Genomic DNA, 18485 nt, shown 5'->3' on the forward strand with positions numbered 1-18485 from the left:
AAACATAAAGTCTGATAGGCAAAGATTTCAGGGATTGTACCATATGGTCAAATTGCTAGGTCTTCTTTTCTAATAAACCCACAATGAAACTGTTTGTTTTTTTGCTGTTCTTGCTTAGTAAGAAGATCAAGCAGACCGTATGTCTTGGTCGTATAGGTCTTTGGTGATAGGTCTTTAACAGTTTCCACGTACAAAACGGATCAGACAATTCTACCAATGTGAACATTACTTAGGCCTTAAGAGCAATTTTGTTCGGTATCGGCATCCCTATCGCAAGTTTGCGTTAACAGCTGTTTAACTTTGTTTTTCTATTTTGTATTTTGTTACACCGCCAGTGAGTTAAAAAATCTCTGGAAACATGGATTTGGAGGATCAATTTAAACCATTATGCCGCATATGCATGCATCCGTTTCCAATAATAAACTGGGATGAAGAGTTGTACGATCTTAGCGGAACTTCGTATAAGAACTGCTTCTACAAATACACAAATCTAGAGAAAATAGGTAGGAAACAAACATTTCGGAACCATTCATCCCGGTTTCTAATTGTATTTCATTGTAGATATGGACCCTTTCCCACAACTTTTATGTGGAGTGTGTGCTGCAGATCTGCAAAGTTTTCATTTTATGATTGAGAAGGCCATTGAGAGTCACAAAATGTTTGAAAAGCAGTGGGAATTTTATGTTGACAACAATTTGGAACACAACTACCAAACTGAAGTGTATCTAGAAAATGACCCAAATTCAACGTTGATAGAACATCCTGATGACCAGGTGGTGGAAAATGTGGAAATTAGCGAAAACATTAAGGCAACACCTCCACCACAAACTCAAACAATTTTTGTTGTTAAAAAAGAGCCTCAGAAAAGTGTAGTAAAAATTCAATCGCAACCCGAAAAATATAGCATTAATGGCTTATTAGAAATGGAGATAGATATAGACGATAAAGAGTTTGAACATTTGGCAGAAACTGTACTGAACCGCGAACAATTACTGTCACTCGAAGAAGCTCTTATTAAAGAAACTAAATTCATCGAAATGGAATTTCAATTCGATGGTAGAAGGAAGAAAAATCAAAATAATTTTGAAAATAGTAAAACTCTTGAACTGGAAGAACTTGAAAATGATGCTGATGATACCGCGTCACTACATTCACATAGATTTGGAACAAAATCCGATGATGAAAATACTCATCACCTCGAATCAGTTGGTGATGCCACAAATGACAAACAGGAGAAAAGACCAAGGAAGAAAAGAAAATATCCTCCACCAGCCATGTGTTCTTATTGTTGTAAGGCACTGAAATATGCTTGAACTAGACTAATGCTAAATTAATTTTTTTCTTTTAAATTAAAGCAAAATTAATTTATAAACCGTCTCATATAAAACATCATGAAGCTATACACCATGCAGACCGAGCCAGAGACAAAGTTTGCAATGTTTGTGGCTTTAAAACGTTCACGTTACACAGCCTAAAGAACCACATGAGGACACACGACCGCAATCGAGAAAAGACATTCAAATGCGAATTTTGTGATAAGGCGTTTTTCAATCGTGGCGCCTGCAATGTTCATAGAAGACTTCATCTGGGCTTAATGATAAAATGTACTCTATGTCCAAAGGAATATTCCCGGCAAATAGATTTGGATAAGCATATGGTATCCCATTCACACACAGCTCTGCATTCAGGCGAATCTAAGGTATAACACAGTCATATTGTATTCCAGGCACGTTTCAATAAATTTCCTTTAATTTTCAGTTTAAGAAGAAAAAAGTGCAGTGTAAAATATGCAATAAAATAATGAATAGTAACTGCTTTGCCGCACACCGAGCTGCCCATTTGAATGAGCCCATGATGAAATGTATTCTATGCCAAAAGGACTACTTTAATCGAACTAGGTAAATGAGAACATTTTGCAGGCTTTCTGTTTTCAAATAAATTGTCTCATCATTTATTTTAGCTGCATGAAACACATGCGAACTATTCACAAAAGGACCGATAAATGTGAAGACATAATATACTATTATGTAAAGTATAAACCACGTCTGACAAGTCTGTTGCGGGAGCAACAGGAATTGGCAACTCCTGTAGCTGTGTCAGAAAGTAATTACTAATAATTACTGCCAAATAGCGGATTTCTCTCTGGGATTTTCTTTAGGTACATATTAAGGAACACATTTCATTAAATTTACATCCGAATCATTTGTTGTCTTTTAAATATGAAAAAAAGATAGGAAAAAAAATTACCACTTTATTATCAACAATATGAATGGGTTAAGATCTTTAAGGATTGTAAAAAAATTAAAGATATAAAGGCGGGCTTAATTTATTTTCTTACATTGACGATTGTAATATTTACTTCGAATAAAATTACATAAACTTTGTTTTTGCTGACGCCCATGCAAAATAAACCAAATTACCAACGAGAATTATTCCGTCAAACTGAAAGATCTTCTTTTTGTTCATTTTTGGTTGCAACTTCTTCCTGCTGTTCCATTAAAACATGGGACAAGCGCGGTCGGTACTTCTCGTAGTATTTAATAATATCGTCATAATTGTCTTTTCCCCTCTTGTGTACTCGGCGCATATGGCGGGTGCAGCTAAAGCAAAAAAGCTTTCGATTGAATTGCGGCTGTATTAAATGAACTTTACTTACGACATTCTACTGAAGAAATCTTTTTCACATACTGTGCACTGCATACAAGGTTCATTCATATGAGCTGCCCGGTGAGCACTAAATTTAGCACTGTTAATTTCCTTATTACATTCTTTACAATGTACCACATACTTTGTCTAAAAAGCAAAACCATTTAGGGAATATTCTTTGACAAAGCTTTACTTGCTTTCAATTTGTTATATGTACCTGAGGCTTGACGGCTGTATGCAGTGGTGTTTGGGAGTGAGTTTGCATATGTCTGTCCAAATCGACTTGCCTATAAAATTCTTTGGGGCATACAGGGCATTTGACCATTTGCCCCAAATGTATCCTCCTATGGACGTTACAGGCTCCACGCTGAAAAAATGATTTATCGCAAAATTCACATTTGAATTTCTTTTCTCGATTTTTGTCATGAATTTTCATGTGAATGTACAAGGCTTTTTTGTTAAACGTTTTCAGGCCACATTGCGAGCATGTTACATCCCTCTCGCGATCTTCCAGATGCGTCTGTTCGTGTCTTTTTAGATAATAAGCATTATGTATTAGTTTTGCTGAAATACAACAGAACAAACATCAATGATGTGTTTTTGTAACTTCATGGGCGCGGTAATCTTACAGCAGTAGGAACACATAACAGCAGTATTCGCTTTCGTTCTGCCTTTGGTGTTTTTGGGCTTGTCTGCAATAAAGCTTTCTTCCAATGCCAAGTCTCGAGATTGTTCTCCAATTTCGGTAGTTTGCATATCTTGGGATTGTTTCATACTCAAAGAAGAAATTTCCTTTGGGTAATTATTCTCCCTGGATTTAATCAAGTCATCCTTTATTTTGCCCCTTTTCTTTTTTATTCTGCTATGGCCTTCCTCTTTTATTACTTCGATTTGCGGTTTAACTTCTGATTCATTCATATTGGCAAAATGATAATCTGAGGAAATCTCAGGCATGTTAATACATTCAGTTGCATGTTCTAAGTCAATTTTTGATTCCTCTGACCGTTCAAGATTGTGGCGTACCTCGTTATACCTCTGCTCCAGAAATGTCTGTGTCATATGTGCTTTTTGTAGAAACAAATGAATGTTTTTTAAATCTCTGGAGCAACACCCGCATAGAAATTGTGGAAACGGATCCGAATCTAAAGGGAGTATGCATTAAAACATCCATTACACCTGACCAGAGTCAATAATGCCTTCACGTAATTAGTTACCTATTTCTGGCAGTTGGGAATATTTAAAGTAACAGCTTCTATACGACATTCCACTTGAGTAAATGAGTTCCTCATTCCAGTTTAAAATTACTTCTGTTTGTAAGCATACGCGACAACAATTTTTATAATTTTCCATAATTTAATTCGAATTTGTTTATATTTGCGGTGGCTTATGATTTGATATTGAAACAGCTGACTTACAATAGATGCGTTCACCAACACAATTAAACTATTGTCGTTACACACGAATAAAGCAGTCCTAATCGGCATGTATTCTCATAAGTATTGTATTTTTTTTTTATAGATATGTATATATATATGCACGATGAGGCAAGAGCTCGCTTTATTCGAAACAGTTCCATATTTAATCGACATCCTTTTTGGATTTTAAAATTTTCGTTGTTGTTGTTGTAACCACAATTTCATGTGGCGGTAGCGATCCTCATCAAGCTCCTGTATGTGAGCAAGCTCGTTCCGGTCCAAAGGACCGATCGCCGAGGGAACAAGGTGGCCATTGATTATTTAAAGGCGCCAATAACTCGCCTTGTCATATCGAGTATCGTAGGCACTCAGTATACGTGCAAGAGCCGGTGCCACCCGACCTCTCACTGAGACTCTCCGATCGTTGTCGCTGATTATCCACGACTGCAGTTACAGCTACTCCGGATGGAGCATTCCACTATCGACAACCTGTGAACATTTGCAATGAACACCACACAGATCGGACCTCAATGTTCCCGCTTATGTGGTGCTCACAGCTATCCCGTGCCAGGGAAATTGGAATTTTTCGTATAATGTCATAGCGAAACAATTAAAGGTGGTCTCATTTGTACAACAACCATAAATCATATGGTGCAATCCGCCATCTTGCAATCAAACTGTTCGACGTTTTGCCAACACACATAAATAAATTTGTGTGCGTGTTTGTATACGTGTGCGTACATGAGCAGAGAATATGCGAGAAAGATGACAACAAAGAGAATGCAAACAAAAACATGACCGACCGTTAATAACGTCAAACCTGGCGGGCTGCTAACAGCTGCTCGCGTGAGACCACCTTTTTTTAATCCGCCTTGTTATAATGTAATATATCAGAAATGCTATCTTTGAAAAATACATATGACAATACACATCGTGTGATAGCAGCTTAAGAAATTCTTAAAATGCGGGTCATTGGTTAGCATATACCTCCAAGGAAGCCAACGTTGGAATCCTGGCTTGAACATTTTTCTGACAAGTCTATTCGCCGGAGCACACCCAAAATTATTCCAATCTAATACCTACCCTCCTCCTCCAGGTTCAACGACAACAGCATTAACAGGAGGCAGCTTATAATGGAAGTAAAAATATATAATCCACTCACTCTTGTTCAAGGAAAAATTGGTTTATTGCAAATAATATATTCGGCTAGCGGTTTAAATGACATTAAATCAAAACAAGTGGAGAAAGCAATGTCATTGCCGGCTATATAATACTCTACTCCACGTAATTGCCTCATTGGCTTGAAAAGCGTATTGATAAATAAGCAATATTTGCACCTGTACATGTATTGAAATAATAAAAAAATGCCCATGGATTACAATTTTCAAATTTCATGGTAAACGTTTGTAAAAACGGCCACTACAGCCTTATAAGCTTTGATTGAATTGTACACATGAGAACTATACCTATAACTGATTTGATATTTTTGGCGTTGCATAATTTTAATAGTTTTATAGACGGAGTAAATTAAGATTCACTTACACCGTATTCCCCATAAAGGCTGGTACAATATTTTCATTTTCACAGGTAAAAACACGTTTTTCACTGTCACCTTTCTGAAACAGTAGAATTAATATATTTTCGCCCTTCAGGGTTGGTATTCTATTCTGCTTTCGGAATATCCGCTGAAATTTGTAGTTGTTTCGCGAGCGAAATTTGACAGATCAAATGCTTTTGTTTCCATATTAAAACACGTTTCTTTATCTGCACTTATTGTTTTCTCTTTATTATATATTTTTCTGAAATAAATAAAGAAATACGAATCGTTGAAATCAATGAAACAAACTAAAATGATGCCGGCAATAGTTTCAAGTGTTGCCACTATAGTAGTTTTTTTTTGCCATTGTCCTCACAGAGTACCAAAGTTTCGCCAATTTTTTTTTTATATGAAGTTTGACAACATTCCGTTCAAAAAACTGAACAGAATACTCAGCTTAAAAGATTTTGAAGCAAAAATGAGCTGATTTCATACATTAATGCCTTCCCTTAAATGGTACAATTAAGAGGTAGTGTCGTTAGCACAACAACAAAAATCTACCCCCAAACGAAACTTCATTGTGTTGCAAATGCCGAATATTTAAATGCCAAAGTGGTTTTAGAAATAAACTTTGTTTTATAACTTATCTTCTTCAAATTTTTTATATTTATATTTTCATCAATAGAACACTGTTTTGTTGATTATGTGTGGAATATCGGATCAAATAGAACATATTTTAAAGATTTTGGATAAAATCGGAGCTGTGTTTTCAAGCCTTTGACATTTAAATTTACTGCTAAATCAAAACAAAAATAAAAAATTTGTGCTCTGCTGTTTTCATGACCTCACCTTATAAGTGCATCCTGATTCCTTATTATTTATGATACAATTTTGAAAGTATTATGATATGGGTTAGTTTCGAAATAGCATCACGCGAACAGCTTTTAGCCGCCGGCCAGATTTGACGGTGTTAAGATGTCAGATTTTTGTTTACATTTTTTGTTGTTATCTCCTCTCTCGCATATTTTCTGCTCACGTACGCAAGCTTTCAGCATACGTACACATCACGCATATACTTTTCTTTGTCTGAATTGGTAAAATGTCGATCACCTCGATGACATGATGGAGATTTCACTATATGGTTTTTATGTTGTTATACAAATGAGGCAACCTTTAAAATAATTCAGTCAGGGTAGGTATTAAAATCAATCACTATGGAAAGTTTTCACAAAACATTGGTTCCCTTTTTGTAGAAATCCTCAAAGCATTTTTTTCAATAAAAGACATATAGGCAATTCTCAGTTTACATGGCACATCGTGATGAGTGGTATTTCTAATAGTTTGGTGGATATAAGGATGTATGCGTTACATGTATACATAACAAAGAAAAGAAAAAAAAAACTATGTACCGTTTTTGGCAACAGCCGTAGTCAAACATACAAAACATACAGACGAGTACAATATTGATGTGCCGTATAAATAGCCTATATGCGATATTTTCAGTTTGCCTTGTTTGAATAACTAAATTATCAGTCGATGCCTTACTTTTATCGATTATTCCATTTGTTTAATCGCATAATCGATTAGTCAAAAATCGATTTTTCCCTAATACAAACAAAGTTTTCAGTGTTCAACGAAAGGAAATTTGGAAGCGAAATTCTTTTATTTTGTTAAATGACTCTTTGTTTCAATTTCAATGCCACAATTTCTAACATACCAAACGACGCAACTATCGCTGCATATTTAAGAACGTACCAAACACACCAAAGAAGTTAATGCAAAACAGAAGGGAAATCTTAATCGTATAACAAACCACCACTTCTATACATACATATATACATACAACATACTGACTGACTGCCCAAGGACCCTCAGTGGCCAAGATACGACAAGTTTTTGGAAAGAAAGGATTATTCAAGGAAAATTCAATATGAGTTCGGTAAGTCTAAACGTTTTTAAAATTGGAAAAGGAATGGTGATTAAAGGATGTAAGACACGTAGGTAGCTTAACAAAATATTCCTATAGTCTCTGCAATGTACATGGTGTGTTCCGTTTTTGTTTAAAGATTTGTGTTAGCGAGGCCACCGTTGCGCAGAGGTTAGCACGTTTTCCTGTGACGCTGAACGGCAAGGCTAGAATCCTGGCGAGATATTCAAAAAAATGTAAGCGGTGTGAGGTACACGACACGTTCGGACTGGGCTATAAAAAGAAGGTCCGTTATCATTGAGCTTAATCTTCAATCGGACTGTACTCATTGATATGTGAGAAGTTTGGCCCTGTTCCCTAATGGAAAGTTCATGGGCAAATCAACAATTATAGCAAGAGTAACAGCTTTTTTTATGAAATATATATATACTTCCTTTATGTGCTGCAAGCCATTTTCTGCAAATAGAGACAAATTTCTATGCCAATGTGATTTGTGCCGTATTCCAAATATTACCAATAACATTTGTTATAAACTGTTCTTTCTTTTAGTAACATGTAGACCCCAAATGAAAGTTATTGGCTTCTACCGAAGGCTGTGTATTTTTTCTAGTGCAACGATGCAGTACATGGAGCTCAAAGAAATAGGGTCTGCTAGTGAATGTTTGCGCCAAAGTTGTTTTTTTTTTCGATTTATTTAAATCTGCCTCCAATTTTTGCTTTAAATAATTTAAAAATAAATATCTATTATACATCAAATCAAACTAAGACTTAAGCGAGCTATTTTATCAGATGATTCTATAAAATGAAGGTCTATATAAATTTATAACATAATATCAAATTCAGAATCGAAAGGTGACAGAAGTGACATCCATATTGCTTTAAAAAGTTCGTCAACTTGTAAATGTTTGCATCTACTAACAAAGACAAGAAATGAGATCCTAAAGAGGAACTTCTGCGTGCCAGTGTGATGTTCTATAGTCTCACCTTCCTTGGCGACTTCACATTTCCGCAGAAGTTGTTCCTTGCAACCTTCCGTCTATCAGCATAATTTCCGATCAGACAGTGACCTGTCATGACGGACACGACAAAGATTTCTCGCCAACGACAACAAAGCGGTAGACCTCTTCAAGTCTAGGTTGGACAACATAATTTTAGAGCATACACAAACAACTTTGTGACTATTTGTCATTTGTTGCTCTTTGGGTCTTATCCTGAAGAGTTAGCTTACATGTCGCTAGAGACATATGCAGAGATTCCAGTTTCCCTCGAATATGTAATGGTCACCCAATAAAATCTTGGATGTCATCCCCTTAAAGAGCTATTTCTAGCATAGCCTTTACATATCTAACCTGTCATTATATTTTTCAGATTTCAAATGTGGAGAACCTATCACCGCAAACCATCAGACAGGTTATGAAGGAAATGCAAAGTATGGTGGAAAATCCCCTGGAGGGTATTAAGATACAAATTAATGACACCGACGTTACTGATATTCAAGCTCTAATAGAAGGACCTGCCGGAACACCCTACGCCGGTGGAATGTTTCGTGTGAAACTAACATTGGGCAAAGATTTTCCTCAATCTCCACCAAAAGCCTTTTTCATCACAAAGATCTTCCATCCGAATGTTGCCGCTAATGGAGAGATATGCGTTAATACCCTGAAAAAGGATTGGAAACCTGATTTGGGCATCAAACACATCCTACTCACAATAAAATGCCTTTTAATTGTTCCAAATGCTGAATCGGCCCTCAATGAAGAAGCTGGCAAATTACTTCTCGAACGTTACGATGACTATTCACAACGGGCAAAAATGATGACTGAAATCCACGCTCAGGTAATGATGTCCGTTAATGATCTAAGGAACCAAATTAAAACATACATTTTTTCTTCTTGTCTTCTACAGATAGCCAAAACAACCGATTCGAAAGATGACGATGGTCCTAGCTCTAAGAAACACGCGGTGGACAAGAAATTGCAGGACAAAAAGAAGGAAAAACTCATCAAAGAGAAGAAGCGCATGCTTAAACGATTATGAGTTTCTTTCATTCCCACAATGTCAAATTCAATACGAAAGTAACTAAAGCAGTGCGCGCTGTCATTGAAACCTTTGGTGTGCGTTGTGTTTTCTTTTCTCTAATACTTTAAACAATTTTGTTTGACATATTGCACATCTTCGCACTACACCGAACTGGAAGGGAGTTCATATTTTTATCAGTGTATGCGATTCATTAATTTTCCAGTCCGTTCTTTTGTTCACCCATTCACATGTAGTAGTGACATCTAAAATTTTATAATGCTTTTAGTTTTTCTCTCTCTCTCTCTCTCTCTCTCTCTTTTCTATTATTTTGAATCAACAACACATCATTTAATTTTAGAGTTTTCATGTTAGTTTTACGTCTACACTCAAATAAAGATAATTTTAAATTTATTCTAATTTATGGCGTTACATTTCGAAATATAGTACCAAACAAGTCAAAAGTCCTTGAGAAATTCTTCAATAAACTTGGCTGACTTCGAAAAAGTAAGTTTCATTTTATTTGAACATTTAAGAGAAAACAACTTGCAATTGCTATAGTTAAGTTTCAACAATGTTTTAATTTACCCTCCGCCATAAAATGGAAGGTATACTTAGCTGGTTATTCTCTTTGTTGTTGTAGTCACATTTGCATGTGTAGGTAGCGATACTAGCTAAGCTTCCATAGGTGAGCAAGCTCTTCCGGTCTATAAAACCGATCGCCACGGGAACAAGATGACAATTAGTTATTTAAATGCGCCAAATCATATTAAGCATCATAAGCGATAGCCGATGCCTCGCGGCCTCTCACTGAGACTCCGCTCGATGCAGCTGATTGTCCCAGTGCAAAAAATCCATGGCAATTTCCTGTTATGACAGCCCATTATCCTTTTTAGTTTCTGCCTAGCAGTAATGTGACTGAAGAAAAACAGTGCAGCAGGAGCCGATGTTTTACCTGCCGAACAATTTATGGCGGCAGATGACTCCTATGCAGCCATGAACAAAAAGAACGATTTAATCTAATTTTTGGCTTGAATTGAATATATCTGAATATAAACGGATTCCCTTAACTACAAATTTTAGAACGCCAATCGACACGTGTAGAACCTTAAACGGGAACGGGTAATCTTTTACCACCTCTAGCAGGAGAGTTTGTATATATGTAAGCCCTGAATATAAAAAAATGGTCCTAACACCGTGATCGCCCTTAAAAGTCTTCTTTGCTGGGGCTTCTTAATCCATTCTGACAACATAACCTAGCCAACGTAACCGTTGTATTTTGATGCGTTTAACTATGCTATTGTCGTCATACAGTTCATATAGCTTGTGATTCATACGCCGAAAGCAGATGAGACAGTACTTGGAGTGTTTGAGAGAAAAATCTTTCGTAAAAAATTTGGACCAGCTTGCGTTAATGGAGACTATACCATTAACGCAAGCTGGTCCAAATTTTGTACGAAGGATTTTTCACTCAAACACTGCAAGTACTATCTCATCTGCTTTCGGTGTATGAATCACAAGCTATATGAAATGTATGGAGAATATACCATTAACGCAAGCTGGTCCAAATTTTGTACGAAAGATTTTTCACTCAGACACTCCAAATACTGTCTCATCTGCTTTCGCAAGTACTCATGCTTCGGATCCATACAACAGCACGGGTAGTATCAGTGTCTGGTATAGTGCAATTTTCATCTGTCGAGAAGTGACTTTGCCCCTCAGCTGCTAGCTCAGATGTTAGCCAATATAATTCTTCGTTTTATGTCAAAACTGGTGTTATTTGTTTCAGTTATGGCGGTGACGAGATAAATAAAGTTGCTGACTATCACAAAATTGTAGTTCCCAATCATTTTTTTAAATGATCGGGTTTACAGTTTTTTTTGGGAGTTGATATCATCCTTTGTCTTATTTCCATTTACTGCCAAACCCATGGGCTCACAAAAGGCTGATGTTGAAGAATTTGTCTATTATGCGGATTGTGGCTAGCCTCTCATCCTCCGGAATAAACCTGGAGGCAAGGTGTTTCAGTCTCCGACTAACCACAAATCCACAGCCAAATTCATGTCTCGTTTCATGGCAGCTGCAATATAGGGCGTCACCTCTTGGTGTTGTTGTGAAGCCCTTTCCAAGCCATCGCACTTCCTGTATAGTAATGTGAAGTTTCTGTTTGGGAGCTCCTTGGTAGAGTATACGCTATTTACGGTGACGGCTCCCTTAGGGCTTAGGCTAATGCTGTGGTTGCAGGTTGGCCAAGGTCCCGCGGGCAAGTTTTCGGCAGTACAGGGTGGCATTTACCATGCATAAGCTCGAGCTGCGAGTAGGAGTCCTGACTTGCCATTGCAGTCAGCTCCTTGCGCTACTGTGTGAAGCGGTCTTCTGTAGTGTTTGTAGGGATGATGAGATAGGTTAGCACCCTTTGTGGTGTCCGTTTGAAAAGGATTATGGGTGTTCACCGTGCTTAGACTCTCTCTAAAGGCATACAATAATATCTGCTCTGTTTCTCTTCAAAAACTCCGCCAGTGCGTTTACTGCATCCTCTCTATAAGGAGTACAGACACGCCAATCATGGCCCTTTAAACGTTTGCGAGGGTCTTCAACACAGGGGGATCCGTTTTCAATATTCTCCGTTTTTTCATAGTAATTTCTTCAAATTTACCGGGTGAGGGCTACTATCCCGACGCCACAAACCATCTTTTTATACCCACCACCGAAGGATGGGGGTATGTATATTCACTTTGTCATTCCGTTTGCAACACATCGAAATATCCATTTCCGACCCTATTCTTGATCAGCGTAAAAATCTAAGACGATCTAGCAATGTCCGTCCGTCTGTCTGTTGAAATCACGCTACGCTACAGTCTTAAAAAATAGAGATATTGAGCTGAAAATTTGCACAGATTCTTTTTTTGTCCATAACAGATTAAGTTCGAAGATGGGCTATATCGGACTATATATTGATATAGCCCCCATATAGACCGATCCGCCGATTTAGGGTGTTAGGCCCATAAAAGCCACATTGATTATCCGATTTCGCTGAAATTTGGGACAGTGAGTTGCGTTAGGCCCTTCGACATCCTTATTCAATTTGGCCCAGATCGGTCCAGATTTGGATATAGTTGCCTTATAGGCTGATCTCTCGATTTAAGGTCTTGCGCTCATAAAAAGCGCATTTGTTGTCCGATTTTGCCAAAATTTGGGACAGTGAGTTGTGTTGGGCCCTTTGATATTCCTTTTCAATTTGGCCCAGATCGGTCCAGATTTAAATATATCTGGCATATAGACCGATCTCTCGATTTAAGATTTTGGACCCACAAAGGCGCATTTATTGTCCGATGTCGCCGAAATTGGGACAGTGAATTGCGTTAGGCTCTTCAATAACTTTCTGCAATATGGCACAGATCGGTCTAGTTTTGGATATAGCCGTCATATAGACCGATCTCTCGATTTAAGGTTTTGGGCCCATAAAAATCGCATTTATTGTCCGTTGTCGCCGAAATTTGGGACAGTGTGTTGTCTTAGGCCTTTATATATTAATTTTCATTTTGGCTCAGATCGGTGCAGATTGGGATATAGCTGCCATATAGACCGATCACTCTATTTATGATTTTGGGCCCCTAAACGGCGCATTTATTGTCCGATGGGATAGTGAGTTAGGTTAAGCCCTTCGACATACTTCTGCAATATGGCCCAGATTGGTTCAGATTTGGATATAGCTGCCATATAGACTGATCTCTCGATTTAAGGTTTTGGGTCCATAAAAGGCGTATTTATTGTCCGATGTCGCCGAAATTTGGAACAGTGAGTTGTGTTAGGCCCTTCGACATTCTTCTTCAATTTGACCTAGATCGGTCCAGATTTGGATATAGCTGTCATATAGACCAATCTCTCGATTTCAGGTTTTGGGGCAATAAGAGGCGCATTTGATGCCCGATTTTGCCGAAATTTGGGACAGTGAGTTATGTTAGGCTCTGCGACATTTTTCTAAAACTTGGCCCAAATCAATCCTGATTTGAATATAGATGCCTATATATACCGATATCTCGAATTAAAGTCTTGGCCCCATAAAAGGCGCATTTATAATCCAATTTCACTGAAATTTTACACAGTGACTTGTGTTAGGCTTCTCGACATCCGTGTTGTATATGATTCAGATCGATTTATTTTTAGACATAGCTGCTAAAAGGACCAATTTTTTGTTATACACAATGGAACAATGACTTATTAGTATTTCGTCCAAAACGGAACATGTTTCGATGTAGCTGCTATGGGACATAAAGTATGAATTTTTCACCGGATTTTGACGAAAGGTGGTTTACATATATACCTGAGGTGGTTAGTATCCAAAGTTCAGCCCGGCTTGTTATCATTCTACAGGTGAACTCGAGGCACGTTTTAGTCCACTACCTTAAATGGATGTTAGTGGTAGCTACCCGGGTGATACCGCGGGGAGGCTAGTGTCCACATTTTGATAAGCCTGGATTTTTCCCAAGACAAAACCAATCAAAACCGTTGCCAACAGTCCTAAGCCAGCCTAACCCCTAACTAATGCTGCCTTCATTTGTGAGGCATCTTGTTATCTTAAAATGGCGGTTGGACTCGGCATAAAAATGGATACCCCTTTTTCATTAATCGAACTAAACTCATTGATGTGATAGAAGTGTCGCCTGTTCCTTAATGGAATGTTGTGGTTAGGGGCATAATTTCTTTTATTTTCTCGCACTTGTAATATTTCTACCAATTCCTTAGAGGTATTTTTTATGTATTGAGGTCGATTGCTTTGGGAATGCTGTTAAGTGCGAGTTTATACACTTGTTAATGGATCCAAGTGAATTTATGTTTCACAGTTTGACTGCGCCAATTTATTGGCACCTATGTACTGATTAGATTTCAAGTTTTGCAGAAGTATGTATGTATGTGTGCTTTTCCATGCTGGTACTACGCACCATGTTTCATTCATCATTTGAAATATGTAACAAAATTTGAAATTTATTGAATATCTCTGTGCGCGTGTATTTGTGCATGTCCATCATGTCAAACAAGTGGCGACAAAAAAAATCATTTCTTTATTCTCTTCAAGCAAAAATATAAAATTTTACGTTGGCGGTAGTTAAGTGCGGTTGACTGAAGTGGTTCTGTCGTATGCGACTTTGTTTTGTGAAGGAGAAAATAAATTTCAAATTTTAGAGGCGACAAGACAGTGGAATGATAAAATGAACTACTTTTCATTCAAAAATTAGAAAAAGCCTGAACACCAAGGCGTTATAAACCTACGCCCTAAGATCCTACTAATTGCCGAAGTTTAAAGTGCTATCAGACGACATGTATTTGTCATAGGACATGTCTTGTTCTGCACCTGTGTACAACTTTCAGGTCTGTACTCGTATGGTAAACAATATGTTGACAAATACATGTTGTCTGATAGCAACTTAACCAAGGAGTATTTAATAAGGTTGCAGCATGGGCGAATTGCTACAGCAAAGCATCTTTTTTGGGGAACTTGATATGTCACAATTTGTAAACAGGGTGAAGAAAATTCGATTCGCCCTGACATTTAAAATTTTCGGCAAATTGGTTTCGACCAATCAGAGCAATAAGAAAGAAGTTGGTTGATTTTTAAGTGTCAAAAAACACATATTTAATAAGTAAGAGCTATGTTAAGTTCGGCCGGGCCGAATTATATACCCTCCACCATGGATCGAATTTGTCGAGTTCTATGCGCGGTATCTCTTTTTAGGGAAATATTGAATAAGAACTGTTATGCTATTGGAGCTATATCAAGTTATAGTCCGATTCGGACCATAAATGAATGCTGAACATTGTAGAAGTCATTGTATAATATTTAAGTTCATTCGGATAAGAATTGCGCCTTGTAGGGGCTCAAGGAGTAAAAACGGGAGATAGGTTTATATGGATGCTGTATCAAACTGTTGATCGATTCAGACCATATCAGACACGTAAGCCGTTGTAAAAAATTTCGGCCAAATCGAATAAGAATTACGCCCTCTAGAGGCCCAAAAAGTCAAGATCCCAGATCTGTTTATATGGCAGCTATATCAAGTTATGTACCGATTTGCACCATACTTAGCACAGTTATTGGGAGCCACAACAAAACACCTCATGCAAAATTTCAGCCAAATCGGATGAGAATTTCTTGCTCTTTCGGCTCAAAAAGTCAAGACCCAAGATCGGTTTATATCGCAGCTATATCAAAACATGGACCGATTTGAACCATACTTAGCGCAGTTGTTGGAAGTGATACCAAAACAACACGTGCAAAATTTCAGTCAAATCGGATGAGAATTGCGCCCTCTAGAGGCTCAAGAAATCAAGACCCAAGATCGCTTTATATGACAGCTATATCAAAACATGGACCGATTTGGCTCATTTACAATCCAAACCTACCTACACTAATAAAAAGTATTTGTGCAAAATTTCAAGCGGCTAGCTTTACTCCTTCGAAAGTTAGCGTGCTTTCGACAGACTGAGGGACGGACGGACATGGCTAAATCGACTTAAAATGACATCACGATCAAGAATATATATACGTGGTCTCAGGCGCATATTTCGAGGTGTTACAAACAGAATGACGAAATTAGTTTACCCCCATCTTATGGTGGGCGATCGGTCCTTTCGCGGCGATCGGTCCTTTGTACTACAATGAGCTTGCTCACCAAAAGGAGCCTGACGAGGATCGCCATCTCCACATGAAAATGTGACTACAACAACAACCCACAAAACCGCCATGATGGCAGGTTTAAATAGTTTTCATCAGATTTTTAATAAAATGCACTGTACCACTATACCTGATAGAACCGATTGGAACTAAGATATCACTGGTAACAGAAGTTACATAAACTCTGTACGGATAGTTCCAAATTAAACGACCAGGTGGGTCTAGGCAGGCATTAAATCCCTGGAGAACGTATTTCTGAACACAAAAACTGCCCTCGACTGTCGCAGATCTCTCAACGAGATGGCTGAACAGTTAAAAATTCACCTGTTCTGGGTGTCGGGCCACAGAGATATCCCAGGGAAGTGTAAAGCGGAACTACCCTACACATTCCAGTGGGTATGCCTCTAGCGACATGTAAGCTAAGTTTTCAGGACCAGGCTTGAAGGACAACGTCTATCATATGGTCACAAAAAGGGGGGCTGTGAGCATTCCAAATCTATGAGGCCTAATCTAGACTTGAAGAGGTCTACTGCTTTGCTGTCATTGGCTAGAACAGACGTCTCACTCATTGTGTCCGTCATGACAGGTCACTATCTAATCGGAAAACATGCTGACAGACTGAAGGTTGCCAGTATGACGTTGTCATTATGGTGTGTGGCCATTCAGAGTGCATATAGTATGCTTCCAAAATACTAGGTAACTTGGTATGTTGCGGGGACCTCCCCTGTGATGGATTAAATGTCCTGAAAAGCCATTGCACTGGAAACATGGCGGACTAAAGCTTGATTTGTGGGGGTGAGGAGGAGTCATGGATGGTTGAGTACCTATTGTGGGACTGCCCTGAAATTGAGAGTAGGTGTAGAATGCCTTTAACCTTCCACGGTAGACCAGGGTAGTTCTGGCTCAATTCCAATTGGGCTGGGATTGATTTCAACTTCATAGACGTGTGTCACATGTGTCAAATGCATGACTCTCTGGTGGACATGAGGATTCCTTCTGAATTGTGTTCATACGATGTTGATGGACAGGATAATAGCCGTTCCACGAGCAAAGGGTTCAAATAGGATTATTGTGACTTGAGCTCAATCACCACAAGGACGGTTTTTGTACCCATTTTAAAGATTCTTGGATATTTGTGGAATTTTCAGGTCACTTGAAAAGGAAGGGGTTAAAGTTTGTTGGCTACAAGGATGGCGTTTTCATTATGATGTGTAGCTGTCAGAGTTTATATAGCATGCTGCCAAGATTGAGAATGGGCTTGCTATTCACCAATATGAGGTAACTTGGTATGTTCAGGGGACCTTTCCTAGATAAGGTGTAGCTACTGCTCTTACTGCTGAAAAGGTCCTGGCATGCCATTATAATCCCAGGTCTTTAACGTCGCGCTGGACACATGGAGGACTTATTGACGGTTCACCACCTATTGTGGCACTGCCTAAAGTTGAGGGGGTAGGTGCAAGATTATGGCTAAACGAACATCTTTTTTATATCCTCCACCATATACCACCGTATACTAATTTCGTCATTCTGTTTGTAACACCTCGAAATAAGCGTCTGAGACCCTATAAAGTATATATATTCTTGATCGTCATGTCATTTTAAGCCGATCTAGCCATGTCCGTCCGTCCGACAGTCTGTCTGTCGAAAGGACGCTAACTTACGAAAGAGTAAAGCTAGCCGCTTGAAATTTTTCACAAATACTTTTTATTAGTATAGGTCTGTTGGTATTGTAAATGGGCCAAATCGCTCCATGTTTTGATATAGCTGCTATATAAAACGATCTTGGGTCTTGACTTCTTGAGCCTCTAGAGGGCGCAATTCCTATCCGGTTTGACTGAAATTTTGCACGTAGTGTTTTGGTATCACTTCCAACAACTGCGTTGAGTATGGTTCAAATCGATCAATGTTTTGATATAGCTGCCATATAAACCGATTTTGGGTCTTGACTTCCTGAGTCCTTGAGGGCGGAATTCACGTCCGATTTAACTGAAATTTTGCACGTGTAGTTTTGGTATTACTTCCAACAACTGTGCTAAGTATGGTGCAAATCGGTACATAACCTGATATAGCTGCCATATAAACCGATCTTGGATCTTGACTTCTTGAGCCTCTAGAGGGCGCAATTCTCGTCTGATTTGGCTGAAATTTTGCATGAGGTGTTTTGCTATGACTTCCAATTACTGTACTAAGTATGGCGCAAATCGGTATAGAACCTGATATAGCTACCATATAAACCGATCTGGGATCTTGACTTATTGAGCCTCTAGAGGG

General features: G+C 38.3%; 3 protein-coding genes across 3 annotated transcripts; 2 read left to right on the forward strand and 1 right to left on the reverse strand.

The window, feature by feature from the left end:
• Positions 1 to 298: 298 nt before the first annotated feature.
• On the forward strand, positions 299 to 2202 carry LOC106083024 (zinc finger protein 471). The gene is made up of 5 exons (XM_013245840.2): positions 299 to 503; positions 562 to 1290; positions 1356 to 1699; positions 1759 to 1898; positions 1961 to 2202. The coding sequence occupies exons 1-5, from the start codon at positions 359 to 361 to the stop codon at positions 2112 to 2114; spliced, it is 1512 nt and encodes a 503-aa protein (XP_013101294.2). The 5' UTR covers positions 299 to 358; the 3' UTR covers positions 2115 to 2202.
• Positions 2203 to 2282: 80 nt separating this feature from the next.
• LOC106083025 (zinc finger protein 236) lies at positions 2283 to 4064 on the reverse strand. Its single transcript, XM_013245841.2, has 5 exons — positions 3861 to 4064; positions 3276 to 3788; positions 2864 to 3210; positions 2657 to 2793; positions 2283 to 2600 (listed from the first exon to the last, which is right to left on the reverse strand). The coding sequence occupies exons 1-5, from the start codon at positions 3994 to 3996 to the stop codon at positions 2438 to 2440; spliced, it is 1296 nt and encodes a 431-aa protein (XP_013101295.2). The 5' UTR covers positions 3997 to 4064; the 3' UTR covers positions 2283 to 2437.
• A 3128-nt stretch (positions 4065 to 7192) lies between these two features.
• Positions 7193 to 9961, forward strand: LOC106082998 (ubiquitin-conjugating enzyme E2 S). Its single transcript, XM_013245786.2, has 3 exons — positions 7193 to 7537; positions 8894 to 9361; positions 9431 to 9961. The coding sequence occupies exons 1-3, from the start codon at positions 7529 to 7531 to the stop codon at positions 9560 to 9562; spliced, it is 609 nt and encodes a 202-aa protein (XP_013101240.1). The 5' UTR covers positions 7193 to 7528; the 3' UTR covers positions 9563 to 9961.
• Positions 9962 to 18485: the final 8524 nt, after the last annotated feature.

This window comes from Stomoxys calcitrans, chromosome 4 (genome assembly GCF_963082655.1).
Source record: "Stomoxys calcitrans chromosome 4, idStoCalc2.1, whole genome shotgun sequence".
NCBI lineage: Eukaryota > Metazoa > Arthropoda > Insecta > Diptera > Muscidae > Stomoxys > Stomoxys calcitrans.